The sequence below is a fragment of the Oncorhynchus clarkii genome, chromosome 3, assembly GCF_045791955.1.
Source record: "Oncorhynchus clarkii lewisi isolate Uvic-CL-2024 chromosome 3, UVic_Ocla_1.0, whole genome shotgun sequence".
Classification (NCBI taxonomy): domain Eukaryota; kingdom Metazoa; phylum Chordata; class Actinopteri; order Salmoniformes; family Salmonidae; genus Oncorhynchus; species Oncorhynchus clarkii.
In genome coordinates this window covers 54,834,389-54,851,114 of record NC_092149.1, presented here as the reverse complement: position 1 = coordinate 54,851,114, position 16,726 = coordinate 54,834,389, and the positions used below count along the sequence as shown (strand labels likewise).

General features: G+C 40.8%; 2 protein-coding genes across 3 annotated transcripts in view; one reads left to right on the top strand and one right to left on the bottom strand.

Annotated features, from left to right (window-relative positions):
- Positions 1–633: 633 nt before the first annotated feature.
- Positions 634–3,166, bottom strand: LOC139406027 (transcription factor Sp9). Its single transcript, XM_071148491.1, has 2 exons — positions 3,068–3,166; positions 634–2,507 (listed from the first exon to the last, which is right to left on the bottom strand). Exons 1-2 carry the CDS (start codon positions 3,086–3,088, stop codon positions 1,221–1,223), a joined length of 1,308 nt encoding a protein of 435 aa, XP_071004592.1. The 5' UTR covers positions 3,089–3,166; the 3' UTR covers positions 634–1,220.
- Positions 3,167–7,095: 3,929 nt separating this feature from the next.
- Positions 7,096–16,726, top strand: part of LOC139398403 (obg-like ATPase 1) — a 43,410-nt gene continuing 33,779 nt past the window's right edge. The window contains exons 1-4 of one of the 2 annotated variants that reach the window (XM_071144424.1): positions 7,096–7,324; positions 7,438–7,529; positions 8,908–9,051; positions 9,985–10,112. In XM_071144424.1, coding sequence (XP_071000525.1) covers positions 7,310–7,324; positions 7,438–7,529; positions 8,908–9,051; positions 9,985–10,112 — 379 coding nt within the window. In that variant the 5' untranslated portion in view covers positions 7,096–7,309. The remainder of the gene's footprint in view (positions 7,325–7,437; positions 7,530–8,907; positions 9,052–9,984; positions 10,113–16,726) is intronic. The other variant, XM_071144425.1, reaches the window with a different exon arrangement.

Here is a 16,726-nt window from a genome sequence, read left to right as displayed (position 1 = left end):
TTTCCTTTTCAAAAGTTTAGAAACAGTTCCCATAACATCAAATCAAGTGTAGAGTTTCAAGGAAAGCTTAGAGATGCTTTATCCTTATTCTTGGACTGCCATCTTTCCGTTTGACATGCAAATGAAAGCAGTTAATTTGGACAATTAAAATAAATATTCAGGAGGCCTTTGTCATCAAAACCCCCTGGAAGCCCCCAGATAAAGTAAAGCTGAACAAATGATGTCTCGGAGATTAATTAGATATTTGATAAGACACGAATCCCTAATCGCAAATACAAGACACATGGGGTTGCGATGTGCTCCAAGTCATAATTAATACCATTTAACAAGATTTTCATTTGGGCATGAAATGTCTTTTCCGGGGCATTAACTATTGATTTATTCCTCAGAGAGAATGCACGTCAATGTGCGATTGCCTATATCAGCAATGTATGATTGATTTTATGTAAAGGAACACTCTTGCCTATCTACATTTTACGTTTGGCAATCCTTCATTTTTACCATTTATACCATCACATAAAATACCTTGGTTCATAATTTATTTTCATTTCGCATAATGAAAACAAGTATGGGACCCAATACAGTGAAACATTCCCATCACACGACTGCTGCCTCAGATTTTAGATCGTTTTAATTATGACAAAATGAAAGTCTTATACGTGTGACTTTATACAAGTAAACATTTATATATTTTTTTAGCAAAGAAATGAAATGGTTAACTGAATTTAAAAAGCTGTGTACATACATATCCACAAAGTGCGTTGAAAGTAAACTCCCTGAATTTCAGGATCCCAAACACGAATAAAACAATCATAATTCACATTTACATGAAAATAACACATTGTTTGTTGTCAATATGTACAATATGATGGCGACTCACATGGGCCAACCAAGTTCATTTGGGTTAGCTCGCCCCTTTTAAGCACTAATCGTAAAAAGTACCCCGCGGTTCATTTTTAAGTTGACAGCTAGTTATGTCATTTTCACATAATATAGAATAATTCTGCTTTTCGTTTGATGGTGAATAACGAGTTGAACATAATCAATATGGTGTTAAGTTTGAATTATTTTTTTGTTTTCAAATGCTTTGCGTAAAATCGTATTTTCCTCCAATACTATCTCTCAAACCCAGACCCGTTTTAATACATGTACCAGTTTTGATAACCTACTGGTCATTTGCTTTATAAAGTTAGTTTCAAGGTCATTCAAATAACAGCCATTCAGTGCTCGTCATGAGGAGATGGATCCTTGATTCTGGGGTTTACCCCGTCTAAAATGAGTTCTGGGGACTCGGACCTGGGGGTCTCCAGGTTACTGGTGTCGGTGTCACTGTCGCTTCCCTTTTTGCCTTCACCTCCACCGGCAGTGTGGGTTTTAATGTGCTTGCTCAAATGGTCGCTCCTCATAAAGCGCTTGTTGCATACTGGGCAAGCAAACCTTTTCTCGCCGGTGTGGGTACGGAGGTGTCTCTGAAGTTCATCTGATCTTGTAAATCTTTTGCCACAAAAAAGCCAATTGCAGACAAATGGCCGCTCGCCAGTATGCCATCTCAAATGGGCTTTAAGGTGAGAGGTTTTGCCATACACCTTACCGCAGCCTGGAATGTGACAGCTGTGAAGTCCTTTCCTCCGGAGGCTGGCCCCTGCAGGCCCCAGCCGCTCAGCCTCCTGACAGTTCGGACAGTCGCACGTGGCTCTGCCAGAGTACCTCCTGGATGACCTTGAGGAACCAGAACTGGAACCTGAAATCATAGCGTTGGCGGCAGAGGCGTCCGTGTATGTTGGAATGACTGTTTTGAATCCCTCTTGTGTTAACAGGTGTTGGCTGGTTGATAGAAGATGCGATGCCGTGGGACTTATGCCGGTTGAGCTGAATGCCGAGTGTGTCAAAGTGGAGAAGTCAGGGTTATAGCCACTGAGCTGAGAGTGTATGGCTTGGGGGGTCCCGGAATGCAGGGAGGTCTGCAGCGAGCTTGCAGGGTTTTGGACCTCGAGCCATGAGCCAGGGTTGGTATGAACGTCCCACCACGCGGACGCCCCATTAGTAACATCGCCCGAGATGGTTGAATGGAAACCAGACTTGTACCACGACTCATACGGATGTGCCATCCCTACCCTCGGGTACAAGGTTTCTGCTGATGTGTGGACTTTGGAAATGAAGGCTGATTGCCCAGACTCTTGAGACGAAATGCTTGCTGAGTTGGAAAACAGACTGCTGTACTCTGTGGAAAACGCAGATGTGGTCGGGGAGGTCGAGGCTAAGCAGAACGCGCTGTTGCCTGTGCCAGTAGTCGATGTTAGTCCGGTCGATCCGCGGCTTGTTGCTACAGTGAATCCAGGGAGACTGGATCCCAAGTTGCAACTAGAGGAGGATCTTTTCCAAGGATGAAATCCGCCTTTTGAAAAAGCACTGGAATCAGGTAGAGTGGTAAGGGGACTGGTATTGCCAATTTTGTTACAAGTAGCAGCCAGCATAGCTAGAGGTGTAGTTCCAAATCGTGGTTCTTCCTGCAGAGAGATAAAACACTGTACTTTAGAACATTGCAAGCAACATTTACCATTTTCTTTCTGTAAATAAGATGCATGCATTTGCTAGAAGTATAATTTGCGTCTGCCTATGTGGTCGTCCAACCGTTAGGTTGTTGTGCTTGTTTGGATAGCAATTAGTGCATAGGCGGCACAATTATTTACCGTATTGGATTCAAACATACATTTAGTGAAAATGTTAATTCATAATGAATGTATCGAAATGTGAACTAAATATCCACCGAACCTAATAAACAGACACAATCATGGAGGAAATACAGTAATGTCACTCAGTAGAGAGTTTACTGCAGGTCTCGAAAGTTTGCGCATGTGGGTAGCCTATTATGAAAGTTGGCAAAAACAAAAATTATTTTGATTGAGGAAAATTACAACATCTAAACAAGCACTTTCAATACCTACAGTAACAACAAAGCTCAACGATAAGAGAACAATGACCGAAAAGTAGCCTATACAATTTAGTAAGTGTGAAAGTATAAAGCCTACTTCACACATGAAAACCAATATATTTTTTGTCGGCTTACCCCAAGTATAGACGTAGCCATATCCAGGGTCTTTGCTATGTTGAATTGGTCACAATTCTGCAATAGTGTACTTTTCCAATTCGACTCAGACACTTTGCTTTTCCGTAGTCACACGATTTCTCTCTTGGCTCGGAGCTCCTACACTACCTAGTTGTAGAGAGCGCGTTCTTTGAAGTACAGCTGGCAAGAGCAAGCAGCCAATCTAAGCGCTGGATTCTTGACAAGAGGACGACGTCAGCCAATGAGAGATTCGACCAAGGACAGAAACGCTAAAGCTTCATGTCAATCAATAACTCTTGTGCGGATTTGACTGTCAAGCAAGGTACGATTTGGTATTTTTATACATTTTATGTATTCTCCCATCAAGGCTCAATGTGCTCTTTATTGTAGAATCGAGATCATTTTGGTTTAAGCTAGTTCTCTGCAAGAGGTAAGAATTTGATATGATTTATTTAGAGGTATTTTGTTTCTGTTGCATTTCAGAAAGCTTTCTGACCAATTGTTATTTGTTTCAACTGCAGGTTCTTTGTTTCTCTAGGCCTATATAGACATAATTGTAAAATATAATGTTCGGATGTATAGCTGCCTCTGCTTTTATCCCTCGTGGAGTCTCAAATTGTTTTATGTTTCATGTCATAACATGAGGGGATTGGTGATTATTAAAAAAAATATATATATATTTACGAATTGCGGTGCCTTCATATTTTTTTTAAACTAAGGATGTCATGCACTTTCAGGAATGGAAACGTCTTCATAGGCGCAGGGCATGTGCTTGCTTACACCATCCATGAAGTTAAGCAGAAGTTCCCATGCACTCACCAGGGGGCCAGAAGTGCAATAAACGGACCCATTATCAATAAACAATGGCTGACTAAAGTGAAGACGCTTACAATACAAGGTATGTCATACAACAGGTGAATTATCTTAAAAGTTTCCATAGGCTCAAGCGGTGTTGCCATGTGTGCGTTTAAGAGGCTATTGGGGACTTGTTTTTAATCTGTGTGTGTGTGCGCGTGTGTGCGTGGAGTGCGCTCGCGCCCGTCCCCCTGCCTGTCTGTGCCAATTTACGCGCGTGTGTTGAGGCTGTACAGTGGGGCTTTTCGGTTAATTAAAAAGTGACAATTAACTCGATGAGTGGTTGGTGTTCTAAGTGCTACAGCCTGGAAACTAAAAATATTTGAAAAATATTGCAGTCATAATAATCACGAGATGTTGTTTCCCTCATGTCAGCCTGGCGAATGCATTTCATTCAACGATGCAGGCTGATTTAATATGGCACAATGAAACCATAGAGCATTCCACACTAAAGATTTAGGCCAACTGAATTATAACGTTTGGAGATACAATTGAACCATTGAAAAAACATGTGGAGCGCATCAACATTAACTTTTTCTTTCGCCAAATTACTATATATTGTTGTCTTCCTCTGGAATTTATAAAGATCACAATGCAATATATGTCAACGTGTTTCACAGCTTGTTAAAACATTTAGGGGTAATGACATAATGTAACAATGGCCTGCTTTGGTGTGACTCTTCATCCCTTAAAAAGGTAAAGCAATTTTCCATAGAAAGGCTTCGCCAAAAGCTGTGTATTACAGTATTCAAAACGAGCGAATAATGCACCATTATTGAGCTTGAATGCTGCCAGTCAACCAAGCGCAATTTGTTCAAAGGCTTCCTCTGCTTTAATTCCCCACCTTTTGAGCGGCGAATATAAAACAATTTCATCAAATCCAACGAACGGAGCCAAGAAAAGTGCTTCATTTTTGCAATCATTGCAATTTTAGTGGTGTGCTATTAGCACTATTAAATGTCGATTGTGCATTAACAAATTTGATTGCAATGCCAAAGTGTCCCGAACAACGTGAGTGTGTGAGCGTGTAATTATTATTTTATATTTTTCTTTTCTTTAAAAAAAAATACAGTTCTAAATGTTTTGTAGTGTAATGCACCTTTGGTTAAAATGAGGACCGTGTCATTCATTGTTGATTTGTATTGTTTTATTTTGCTATGTATAATGGTATTCTGGTATTATCTGTCTCTTCGTGTTTTATTTATATTTATTGGTTCGAAAATAAAGATAAAGGATTTATCAATGAACAAGGCGAAGATAAGGCCCTCGATGGAGTGCTCGTTTTTAATTAGTGTTTATCCCCACATTATTCAACATCTAACTGATTATTGAAACACTTCTGGAAATAAAATAAGTAAGGAAATGTATAACGAACAAAAACTTTAGTAACAAAAGAACACGAAAACAATTAGGATTAGATTATCTTTCAAAATGACAGGTGTTGGTTCACATATGATTGCCAATACTCATTTTCAATTGTGTTGACTTTTTAGTCTTTTTGAATGCCATTGTAAATTGGAATTTCATCATGTGGGCCTACCATAATAACAATGTGATAGCCTGCGTAATAGTTGGTAGTAGGCCTACCCAATGCCAGCATCCTTGACGAAATATTGTCATTAAAAATATTTGAACAGTGTCATTCAAGTGGGAATTTGGAGTTGAATCTCGCATGCAGGACTCCACCCGAGAGCACTTTTCTGTGGCAATTAGGAGCCTATTACAAGTCATTAGATTGATCAATGTACCTTAAACAATGAGAATGATTTATTTGGTAGAACAAAAACGCTGTGCATCTATTGTGGTGAGGCTAAGTGACGGTGCATCCATCAAGGCGTTCAACGACAAAAGATAAATGATTAATACAAACCTATTCATTTAAACTCTTGATACAAAAGGCCTTTGACTTGATTCAAATCAAGATTATTAGAGGCTCGTTTTCTGCATGTTAAACGACTCAGGGTGCTGGATTAGACCAATTTTTCTGGTTGGTCCCTGCAGGGATTAATTTGCTTTGGTTTTGAGGAAAGTTTATTTGTGGACAATTAACTAATCGGTGTAATCTCATGGTCGAGAGTGGCGGAGGTCCACAGGCCTACACCTGTTTCTGTCCAAGAGGGGAAACAATTTAGGGGCAATGATGCCATGCTTCAATTCTAAGTAGTTTTATATGTTAATTGATGTCATTATCTGAAAACAGGTGTATGATAGTCTACTAAATCCGACAGAAATGTTAAATCAACTCGGCCTAGCCTACATGCTTGTTTGGGTCATGGGGATTGGTAGCCTCTAAGATAGAAAACAATATTTTATCATAAACTCGCGTTTTTTGTATATTGTAAAATCTATAACACATCTCTTTCTATACGATTTGTAGACTAACGCACGAGATCATCGACGTGAGTCTATTTTGCGTGTGCAAAGACTTGCATGCCATGCTGTTTTCCATTAATTGTCAATGTACAGTATTCAACCTGTTTCTCAGCCGTGTCTGCCCGGCTCTTGCACAGTAAGTATTGGTGGACACCTTTTACATTTTGCATCCGATGTTTGTAATTTTTCTGGTTGGTTGTCAAGGGAGTAAAAAAACAAACAAATGCGGGAAGACTTGTATTCACTATATAATGGTGCATAACAGGAAGATATAGAATCACATTCCTGTTCAGTATGAAATATAATTTTATTGGGGAGGGAGATAAACCAGAGCGACAAACCAGTCTGTTGCAAGGAGTAGCCTAGAAGATTCACCTTCAGGGGCGGAATGGAACCAGAAATCGGCCCTGACATGTCAAACACACCAGCCCATTTTTTTCCTTGAGGTCCCCACAAAATGGACTAGCACATCTGGTATTTGCCCGAAATGCCAGATGGCCGCTCTGCCCCTGTTCGCCTTGTTAAAGGCACTATAGTCCCACAGCTGCTTACTTGCACTGATTTAACCCTCCCTGATAAGAGGTGCAGACTAACCAGCACTCCCTGCCACTGTCATATTGTGCGTGAGGGACTGTCATTTTGGTTACATGCCTGACACTTGGATAGGCTCCTGTAATAACTCCTACAGTTACCGATATTGGCTTGTACATATGTTGTCTATGTTCTGTGGTGAAGCTTGGCTCAGCTCACAAGTACAGTAGGCCTAACATTAACAAGTGTCTGCTAAATTTAGAAACATGGGTCAGCTACCAGTGTCATCTTTCATTTCAGCCAGACGCATGTCCTAGTTTAAGGGTGAGGCGTTAGCCAGTGTGAATGAGGTCGACTGAACTTGCTATTAGCTAGACCGCTATTAGCTTCTTCTCCAGAGCTTACATTACCAGCAATATATGTTTTTTTTTCACTCTAAGTTGTGAGTAGATTTAGTAGGCAGTGAAAACTGAAGAAAAGGACATGGCTCCCAAGAAGGTGTGTTTTGTGTATACTATAGTAGCTCAGGCCAAAGCTGAATGTGTAGCCTCGATTTACATAACGCCACGAGGTCTGACTCGCTATGGACATTGACACGTTGTTTTTATTAGCAGAAGGGAGGTGATGGACAGCAGCCACCACCACTGATTGGACGGTTTGGGACTTCTTTGAAAATAGGAATCGTCGGATTGCCCAATGTAGGGTATGTCTATAGTCGTTACATGTAAACTGGAAATATACATTTGACTGCTTAACAACATGGCCTATGCATTTTTAAGTACAGTACTAAATGTATTCTTATGGCTCCCATGAGCCAGTGTAAAGGTATTCTGGTCATTCATTGACTAGTTCATTACAGGCCACACGCCATTAGGCTTTCACTAGACTAGTGGACACAGGTCATGGAGTGCATGCATTTCACTGTACACGTGAACCTAAAGGTCGCAAACCCTGCACCAGTAATTTCATTTGCCTAATGTCATTCAATAATTCCGAATATTGACTCACTCTTAAACGTAAAAGATTAGAACAAACAGACACAAAATGCTTTGGATTGATACATGGGAAGTATGAGATCCAACTCCGGTAAAGACATACAACAAACGATACCATGGTGTATAATCCGAAAGCCTACCAAGCAGCAACAGCTCTCACACTATGGTCTTCTGCTATTTCCTGTCATTTACACTGTACAGGGATCAGGATGGTAGCATGAGTGTTCTTTGGAGATCATTTCTCCCGTATGAAATAATAGCAGGCATGTGGCTTCAACATGATCACTGTCCTCACCCTGCTCCCCACCCTGCCTAGCCCCCACTGCTGTTGACCTGGCCTCATGCACTGTGACGGGCTGATGAATAGCGACATGAGAGCTGATTGAAGTGACATGTTTTTTGTCCACCACTGTAGGCAGAATAACAAATGTAAATCTAAAGCAGATTGTGTATTTCTGAGGGTGATCTAAAACATCCTTGGAATATATGATAACGGAACAATCCTGCGATTATAAAATAAATCCATGCTGTATCACAGCAATATCCGGGCAATTCCTGTCCTGTCGGTTTTGGAGTCTAAACCAACCAATCCTTGAAATGTGGAGCGCACCAGGTGAGGGGATAAAGATAGAAACGTCCAGGATTATATTTAACTGCCTTGCCATTATTACACTTGCATTCATTGAGTAGTCAGTGCAACCTGAAGCACTCTTGAGGTGCTTGTGCTGTGGAACAGAAATCGCTCAGTGAGCACGACATGGGGCTATGTTTGGCTGTACCCGTTCAACAGCTCAGATCTGTCAGGAACGTAATTGTCCCCTGGATTCCAAGCACAATTGATCTATTATGGGATTATCTGACCTTGTAATTGGGCTTAGTGTTTCACAATCAGGCCATTTATGATTCTGAAGATCAAATGTTCAATATATTAGATTGACTTCTTTGTCATAGTGGAGAATGCAATGGTCTTTCTGCCTTGCAGGCTTTGCTGAGGTCTTTGAATAAACCAACATCATACTCTCAAGCCATCAGGATCCACCAACAGTTTCTGGGATGCGTTGACCTCTGTGCTGTTTTTATTTCTAGGAAGTCAACCTTTTTCAACGTACTGACAAAGAGTCAAGCTGCAGCTGAGAATTTCCCCTTCTGCACCATTGACCCAAATGAAAGCAGAGTGCCCATTCCAGATGAACGCTACGATTTCCTGTGCCAATTCCACAAGCCTGTCAGGTATGGGGTCTCACTGTTCACGTATTATTCACACTTCAGACTTGGGATCTCTGCCAAATATGTATAGGCCACTGCAAGTATACACTACAAAGACGTGAGAAGATACAGAAATGTTGTTGACATTGAGTTGCCAGTCCTTTACCATACATATGATAACTGCAGTTTTTCATGTTATTATTATTTTTTTTTTTAAAGTAAGAAGCCATAGCATTTATGTGTCAGTAGCTGGCTATCATATGTCATTATGAGCGAGGTTAGACCAGCCTATTGATTTAATGTGAGAAAGTCATGAATCACAGCACTGAACCAATGTCTCTCTGTCTCCAGGGTTGACGGTAGTGCAATATAACATGTTCACCACTGAGCAATGTGAAACGTTTCATTATGACTCTGCTATGACTTTTCCATGAGCAGTATGACACACACACCATCACCCTTTAGTCATAGCTCTTGTGTCTCAAACCATACATTCCAGAGTATAGGTGCCTGATGATGAAATCAAGGCATGGCACCACTACCTCTGTTGTTGTAGTAGAAGTATAATTGCGAGGTGTAGAACCAGTCTTAGTGTACAGGGTTCTGCTGGGTTTTATTCTCATGTATCCACATTGAGTGGGAAGGCTCATAGAGCCGAGGCTCAAGGGCTACCACTTACTCTGACAGATAGCTAATACCCAGTAGCCAGAGAGAGGGAAAAAAAACATATTATTTTTATGTATGTTGTGTATTTTTCATAGAAATCTTAGAAACTGTTTGACCACCAAGAATCTACCCTGGTAGTGTTGATCCATATCCAAAAAAAAACATAAGAAAGACTGATTCACAAGCTGTGGGCTTGTCTCTGTATTTTATTATATTAGACTTTAGACATTAGCTGACTTATATAACCCCTGTTTCCTTTCCACTGCCTTAACCCCACTGCCTGTGCTGCAGCAAGGTGCCGGCCTTCCTGAACGTGGTAGACATAGCAGGACTGGTGAAGGGAGCTCACGCTGGCCAGGGTCTGGGCAACGCCTTCCTGTCCCACATCAGTGCCTGTGATGGCATCTTCCACATGACACGTGAGTCCCACCTGTCAGACTATAGCACACTGCATATCACTCTGTACAATGACCCGCTTTTCATCTGGTTAAAGAGAATAATTACTGAAAATGTATTTCATACCTCCCTGTAGTATGTTGTTGACAGAGTTTTTCTACCGAGGCCTATATTGTTCTGTCTGCTGGGTTCCAAGATAAACACAAAATTCAGGGATAGTGCAGGTGAAGCCAGACCCAAAATTCACATTCCTATCCAGAGTTTTTCCCTGAATTGGAATCGGAGGAAAGGGAATGAAAGGAGCCGTGTCTGGTTTGGGAGACTCACTGCACACAATCGGTAGCATGCTCTGAGGTTGGGAAATAAAACTTGACTCAGAGGGATGTCTTTAAGGGCTTCCTGTGACCACAGATTATTGTAACTTGATCCCGAAATGTCACAGTTGATTATGGTTGAGCACAAGAACTGTAAGTAGCCTATATGGCAAAAATACAGTAAGGTTAAAGGTACAATGCAGCCGTTTTCATCTCAATATCAAATCATTTCTGGGTAACAATTAATTAACTTACTGTGATTGTTTTCAACTAAAATGGTCAAAAACAAACAAAAATAGCTTCTCAGCAAAGAGCAATTTCTCAAGCAAGAATTTAGCTAGGATTGTAAAATAAAAACTAGCTGTTATTGGCAGAGAGGTTTGGAACTCTATTTCTTATTGGTCGATTAACTAATTTACCGCCTGGAGATGTCACCAGAGGGGTATCCTGCGAAGCAAACATTTTCTAAAGCTAACCAGCTTCAGTTAGCATCACATTCCAGCTCAGGATTCATCCGAACTACAGTACGTACTACAATGGTGGATATTGTTTGTCCGCCTGCCGCTAACTCTGGGAGGCTTGTAGCTGTGCGTGCATGTCGCTGTTCGAACACCGAACTCTTCATTGAGACATTGTTGAAACCGTCACCCCATTGGCAAGTCAGTGCCACATTTTCACTTGTGCCAAAATCAAAATGAAGGACAATGTATCTTGCAAATTCAGCAGGGTGTGGTGTGAAATAGGCTTTTAGAAGTGCCATCTTTATTTTATTACTTATAGTTAATGCCATCTTTGATGTGCTTATCAATACATGAGCTACTTTCATCCCACTCCTATCGATAAAATAATGTTATTAAGTCATACAAAAGTTTTACATTTCAAATGCATTTTGTCATTACTAAATAATGTGATAGGTATTTTACTATTTTTTAACACACAAAAAAACATTTGATTAATAAAATATTGAATCAGCCGTCTTCCTCAAAGGAAGGGGATGATGACGCAATCTTTGCAAGAGGGAGGGAATCTGATTTCATTGGTCCTCAACTCGCGGCTCAGTCATTTCATTTAGGGTGAGGGGAGTTAGCTGTGAGTTAGCCTGCCCCGGAGCAGGTTAGTTCTGAAGGATTCATTGCCATAGAAATTTAGCTGACTAAAAGGTGAGCGCCACTTTCGTATGACTGGTTATCCCGAGTTGAACTCAGAGTTGACCAAAGTTACCTCGCTAACTCCTCAAACCAGGTATTTAGGATACCCCTTAGGCCGTCCAAAACAGACTGAGATTTCAGGCTGTCTTTTCAACCAGCTCTTACACTAAAAGGGCATTATCATCATTTTCACATTTTCACAGTATTTTTCTAACCTCATAGTGTGGAAATATACACTGACTATACCAAACATTAGAAACAACTGTTGAGCTTGGAAAAACCCAGCAGCGGTGCAGTTCTAGACACAAACCGGTGCGCCTGGCATACCCCGTTCAAAGGCACTTAAATCTTTTGTCTTGCCCATTCACCCTCTGAATGGCACACGTACCCAATCCATGTCTCAATTGTCTCAAGGCTTAAAAATCCTTCTTTAACCTGTCTCCTCCCCGTCCTCTACATTTATTGAAATGGATTTAACAAGGGACATCAATAAGGGATCATAGCTCACCTGAATTCACCTGGTCAATCGACAGTATGTAATGGAAAGAGGTGTTCTTAATGTTTTGTTTACTCCAGTGTATATAAAACACAGTAAAATCACATTTTTGATTGCACTGGGCCTTTAATATTTTATTTCTGTGTTTTATATGACATATCCTATAAATGATATGAAATCAATGCAATACCAGCCTGCATCACACTAAATATATTGATACATTGCTGAGTTTTCCCTCATTTTTGTGCAGATAAATGGCTTTTTAGGGTTAGTTGGCGCTGTTCAGTGAAAGCTGAAAGGTCATTCTGTAATACAGGTACAATTCAGCATTGTTGCTTTCGGTTTATCATGCCCACTAACAGCCTTTTGTATTCTCAGTAAATACACAGATGTGAGTGCATTCGCAAAACAACCCCCACAAAATACTTCTCACTTGTCTAGGTCAACGCCTGAAGTTCTTTTGTGCCTTCGACATCGTCTTTGTCTTACATAATTAACGTGTTACACGCTAGAATAATTTAAATTGCTGCTACAAAAATGTGGATGGGGGCTATTTTAAAAATTGCTGAATTTGTTTACTGATTGTATGCAGCTATTGACTTTGCCATTATATGAAAAGAGCTCTGATTAGTGACTAGGCTGTGGCAGGCAGAGAGCAGGCAAATGGACAGGGTTAAAATACAGACCATTTTCTCATATTGTTCCCAGGTCATCTCTGCAAGGGATTACTTGGTGGACAGTATAAGTGTGTCGTTTCAGATCCGAGGCCATTTTCCAATAGCCTTTCAACTGACTTTGTGTGACAGACTGTACGTCGTGAACTACCTCAGGACTCTGATGAATATCTCAAATGTGTAGCTTGTGACCTTTTCATATTTCCTCACAGCCGTGGAACGGATATCCCGCTGCCTCTTGCTTTCTACACGGTTACTATTTGTCCTGTGATTAAGAAGGTATGAAGAAGGCATTCGGTTATATTCTCTTCAAATACACAGAAACGCATCACAATGCAGCCTCCTTTCCGAGCTATTATAACAAACTATTGAAATATAGTACAGTACTGGCTGCGCCAGTGTACACTAAATGACTTTCATGAAAGGGTGTGTTGTGTATGGAAGGATTTAGTTCCCTTAGACAACTGGTCTGAGAGGAGGTTGTCCGCTTTTGTTGATGCAATTGAGGACCACCCACTGTAACTAAGCTATAGCAATGATTTACTCACTAGGACAAAGTCATGTTGGGTGAGATTTGCCTACGGAGGATACGTTGTGACCATTACTTTTGTCGACTGTCTCTGGGAAATACCTGTTCTAGTGAGGTTGTACTGTTTTTAACAGGTATAACATGTACTATATAGACGTTACATCACTAGATGAATGTGTCCCCGGGCACCGAAGACGTGGATGTCGATTAAGGCAGCCCCCCGCACCTCTCTGATTCAGAGGGGTTTGGGTTAAATGCGGAAGACACATTTCAGTTGAAGGCATTCAGTTGTACAACTGACTAGGTATCCCCCTCTCCCTTTCGTTTTCTGACTAAAGATACAGGTACAGTATGTTTCCTGTGATACTGTGTTGTCTTCTGTCTGCAGTGGCCTCAGGGAGAAGCAGCCATGTTAATATTGTTTCTAAACCCCGTTTAGAGGCTTCCCAGGGGCTTACATTTAGAGGCTTACATTTCTATCTACCTGAATGACTTTGTTTTGACATTGTACTTCTGGATGCATTGAAATGTATTTCCAAGATGTTATTATTCGGGTTTTGCGTCAAATGATACGTGCTTACGTACAGCCGCTAGTGAAAGTCTCACCACACCTTCAACAGTCTTCACATTTTGCTGCCTCAGAGATGGAATCCGCAGTAGGGGGTAACAGCGCCACTGACCTCCCCACCACCATTGTTATTGTTTTTGTTGCCGAGCTGAGGAGCGTTGCGTAGCAACATATAGGCCCATCCACTGTTTTTGTCAAAGTGTTTCAAAGCTCAGTCAATTTGGTCGATAATCATTGATGGACAGCAATATTCAAACCTTTTCTCAGATTTCAAACAAATGTGAGCCAGGACTGAGACTGGACCACTCAGGAACGCTCAACACCTCTTGGAAAGCCATTCGGGTGTGTCTTTGCCATTAAAATGTGTGTAATTGTCCTGCAGAAAAAATATAACTATTCCAGGGTTGAGTTTTCAGAAGACTGAGGCAGGTTTTCCTCTAACTTTTTACCTGGGCTTTGCTCCTTCTATATTTTCTTTGATCTTGACAAACTCCCCAGTCCCTGCCAGTGACAAACATATCCATAACATGATGCTGCCACCACAATACTTGGAAATACAGAGGGTTTCACTCTGTTGTGTTGTATTGGATTTTAACCAAACCTTTTGTTTTTAATTTAGGCCAAAAAGTGCATTTCTTTGCTGTGTTGTTTTGCAGAATTACTTAACGGGCTTGTTGCAAACATAATGGATGGTTTGGAATAGATATTTTAACACCTGCTTCTTTTCACTTTGCCATACAGGCCAGTAATGTGGAGTGAATGCAATGTTGATCCTCTGTATTTTCAAGTATTGTGGTGGCAGCATCATGTTATGAGCATGCTTGTCATCGACAAGGGACTGGGGAGTTTGTCAGGATCAAAATAAAAATGAAAGCCCTAGTAAAAAGTTAAAGGAAACCCTGCCTCTGTCTTCTGAATACCTAACCGAGTTATATTTTTTAGCAGGACAATTACACACATGTGAATGCAAAAGACATACCAGAATGGCTTTCCAAGAGGTGTTGAGAAGTTGGAAAAATCATATTCCAAATTATTCACAACTGTAATGGCTGCCAAAAGCGCTTCTACCAACAAGTAGTACCTCTGGGGTGTGAGGACATGCACGATCAAGACTTCTTCGTTTTTAAAATTTGTATTAATTTGGACCCATTTTTATCAATTTTCTTTCACTCTGAAAGTGTGGGGTAGGTTATGCAGATCCCTCGGAAACATTTAAAAAAATAAATGTTTATTTAATTTTATGGCAGGAAAATGTGAAGGCTTTGCCAGTGTTGTGTAGGCTTTCACTAGACACTGTATGTGCTTGCTTTTTTTGTTGACACAAAGAATGAAGCAGATCCTCAAACCAAAACCAGCTCTGTTTTTTTCTGTGTGTAGAAAACAGTCTTTCTAAATAGGGATGGAATTATGTGGATGCTTTTACTGGGACTTAACAACTATCTGTTTTGACACACCATTGTTGTCCCTCTGTGGACTCCTTAGAGACTAAGCGGTATGTTCCACAAGTTACCCATTAAACATTGCTGGTTTTGTTTTGCAATTACAGTACAGGCTGCAATATTCCAGGCACTTCTTTTATATTGCTTGATTATACGGTTGGGGTGAGCACACTTTTTCTTGTCTGGAACAGTATGTTTGTCTGAAAATTAGAAACGTGGTTTCTCCAAACATCTTACAGAGCAGAGCACTAGCCGAGTGTCAGTGAAGTGCTTTGTAGTGCATGTGCCTGTGCCAAACTGGAGGACTGGTTGACCTGATTCTTATCCAATGAGGTGGAGGTTTGTGAAACCTCAGCCATACTGTACACTAGATCAGCTGTAAAACTCAACCCGTTTACTTTATTCCCAATGACCGTTATGGAAGCCCTTTGTAAATGTAGGCCTATCTGCTATCGTTTCATTTTCCTTGAATGACACTAGACACTACTTTCCCCTCCGCGTTTCAATTCGGTTATTGTCAAGGGCGATAGGTTCCTATTATGGTTTGTTCTATAGTCAAAACAACACTCTCTTGTTTATGTATATTTGTATCATTAACTGGTTGGCGTATTGATGAAGTGCGTGATTATGTTCTAAACAGTGCGTTCTCCGACTTTACGTACCTCAGCTGGAGCCTTATTGAAGACAGACAGTTGTCAAACAGGCTTTTCAGCCTGGCGTTGGAACTTTCAAGTCAAGTCAGACCAAGTTGCTCAATTCTCCCAGTAGTGTGCATGTTATGAACATTTTTCAACCCCTATGGTTTAAAAAAAATAATAATAATGGTATAAACAGTGGATTTGCTTTTAACGTAACCTTCCAAAAACTATGAAGGGGCATTTTGGCATCCTGAAAGCTGATTCTATTGAATGCCTTAGTTTCCCATGTTTCACAAGGGAATGGTTTGAAGGGTTTGTGCTCCCAGTGCTTCTACAGTGACTGTAACACCGTTGGATCCTCTTCCTCAGACACGGGCACGTTCTAGCTCGACTGTTCTGTGTCCCTCACCGGTAACCATATGCTTCCCCACATGGCCTAATTCACACTGGTTTGATCTCCAACTATTTATTGAAGAAACAGGATGCTCACAGACTAGTCCCTAGTAGCTGCATGAGCAGGCCAAAGGCAGTATCAGAAATCTTATGCTTATGAATCTGTTCGCCATAGCCTGATACTGTACATAGTTGTCAGTCATTCTCATCCATGTGTATTAATTGCTCAGTGTGCGTAGCCAAAGAAGTAGCATACAATGTAGTACATTCATCCACAAAGACTGTGGTCAACCAATTGGAAAACATCAGTTGTTCTTGTCTCCCACTCTTCTCACTCTAATGCCTTGAGCACCTGCATACTACTACGTTTAACCAAGATTCTACTTAAACCAGCGGAAAAAGGCAGAGCAAAGCATTACGATACTATATCTTACATGT

Coding starts and splice junctions, on each gene's coding strand:
- LOC139406027 (XM_071148491.1), bottom strand. CDS start 3,088: ATGGCTACGTCTATACTTGGG. Junction 2,508..3,067: donor TGGCTACGTCTATACTTGGG/GTAAGCCGACAA, acceptor ATCTCTCTGCAG/GAAGAACCACGATTTGGAAC.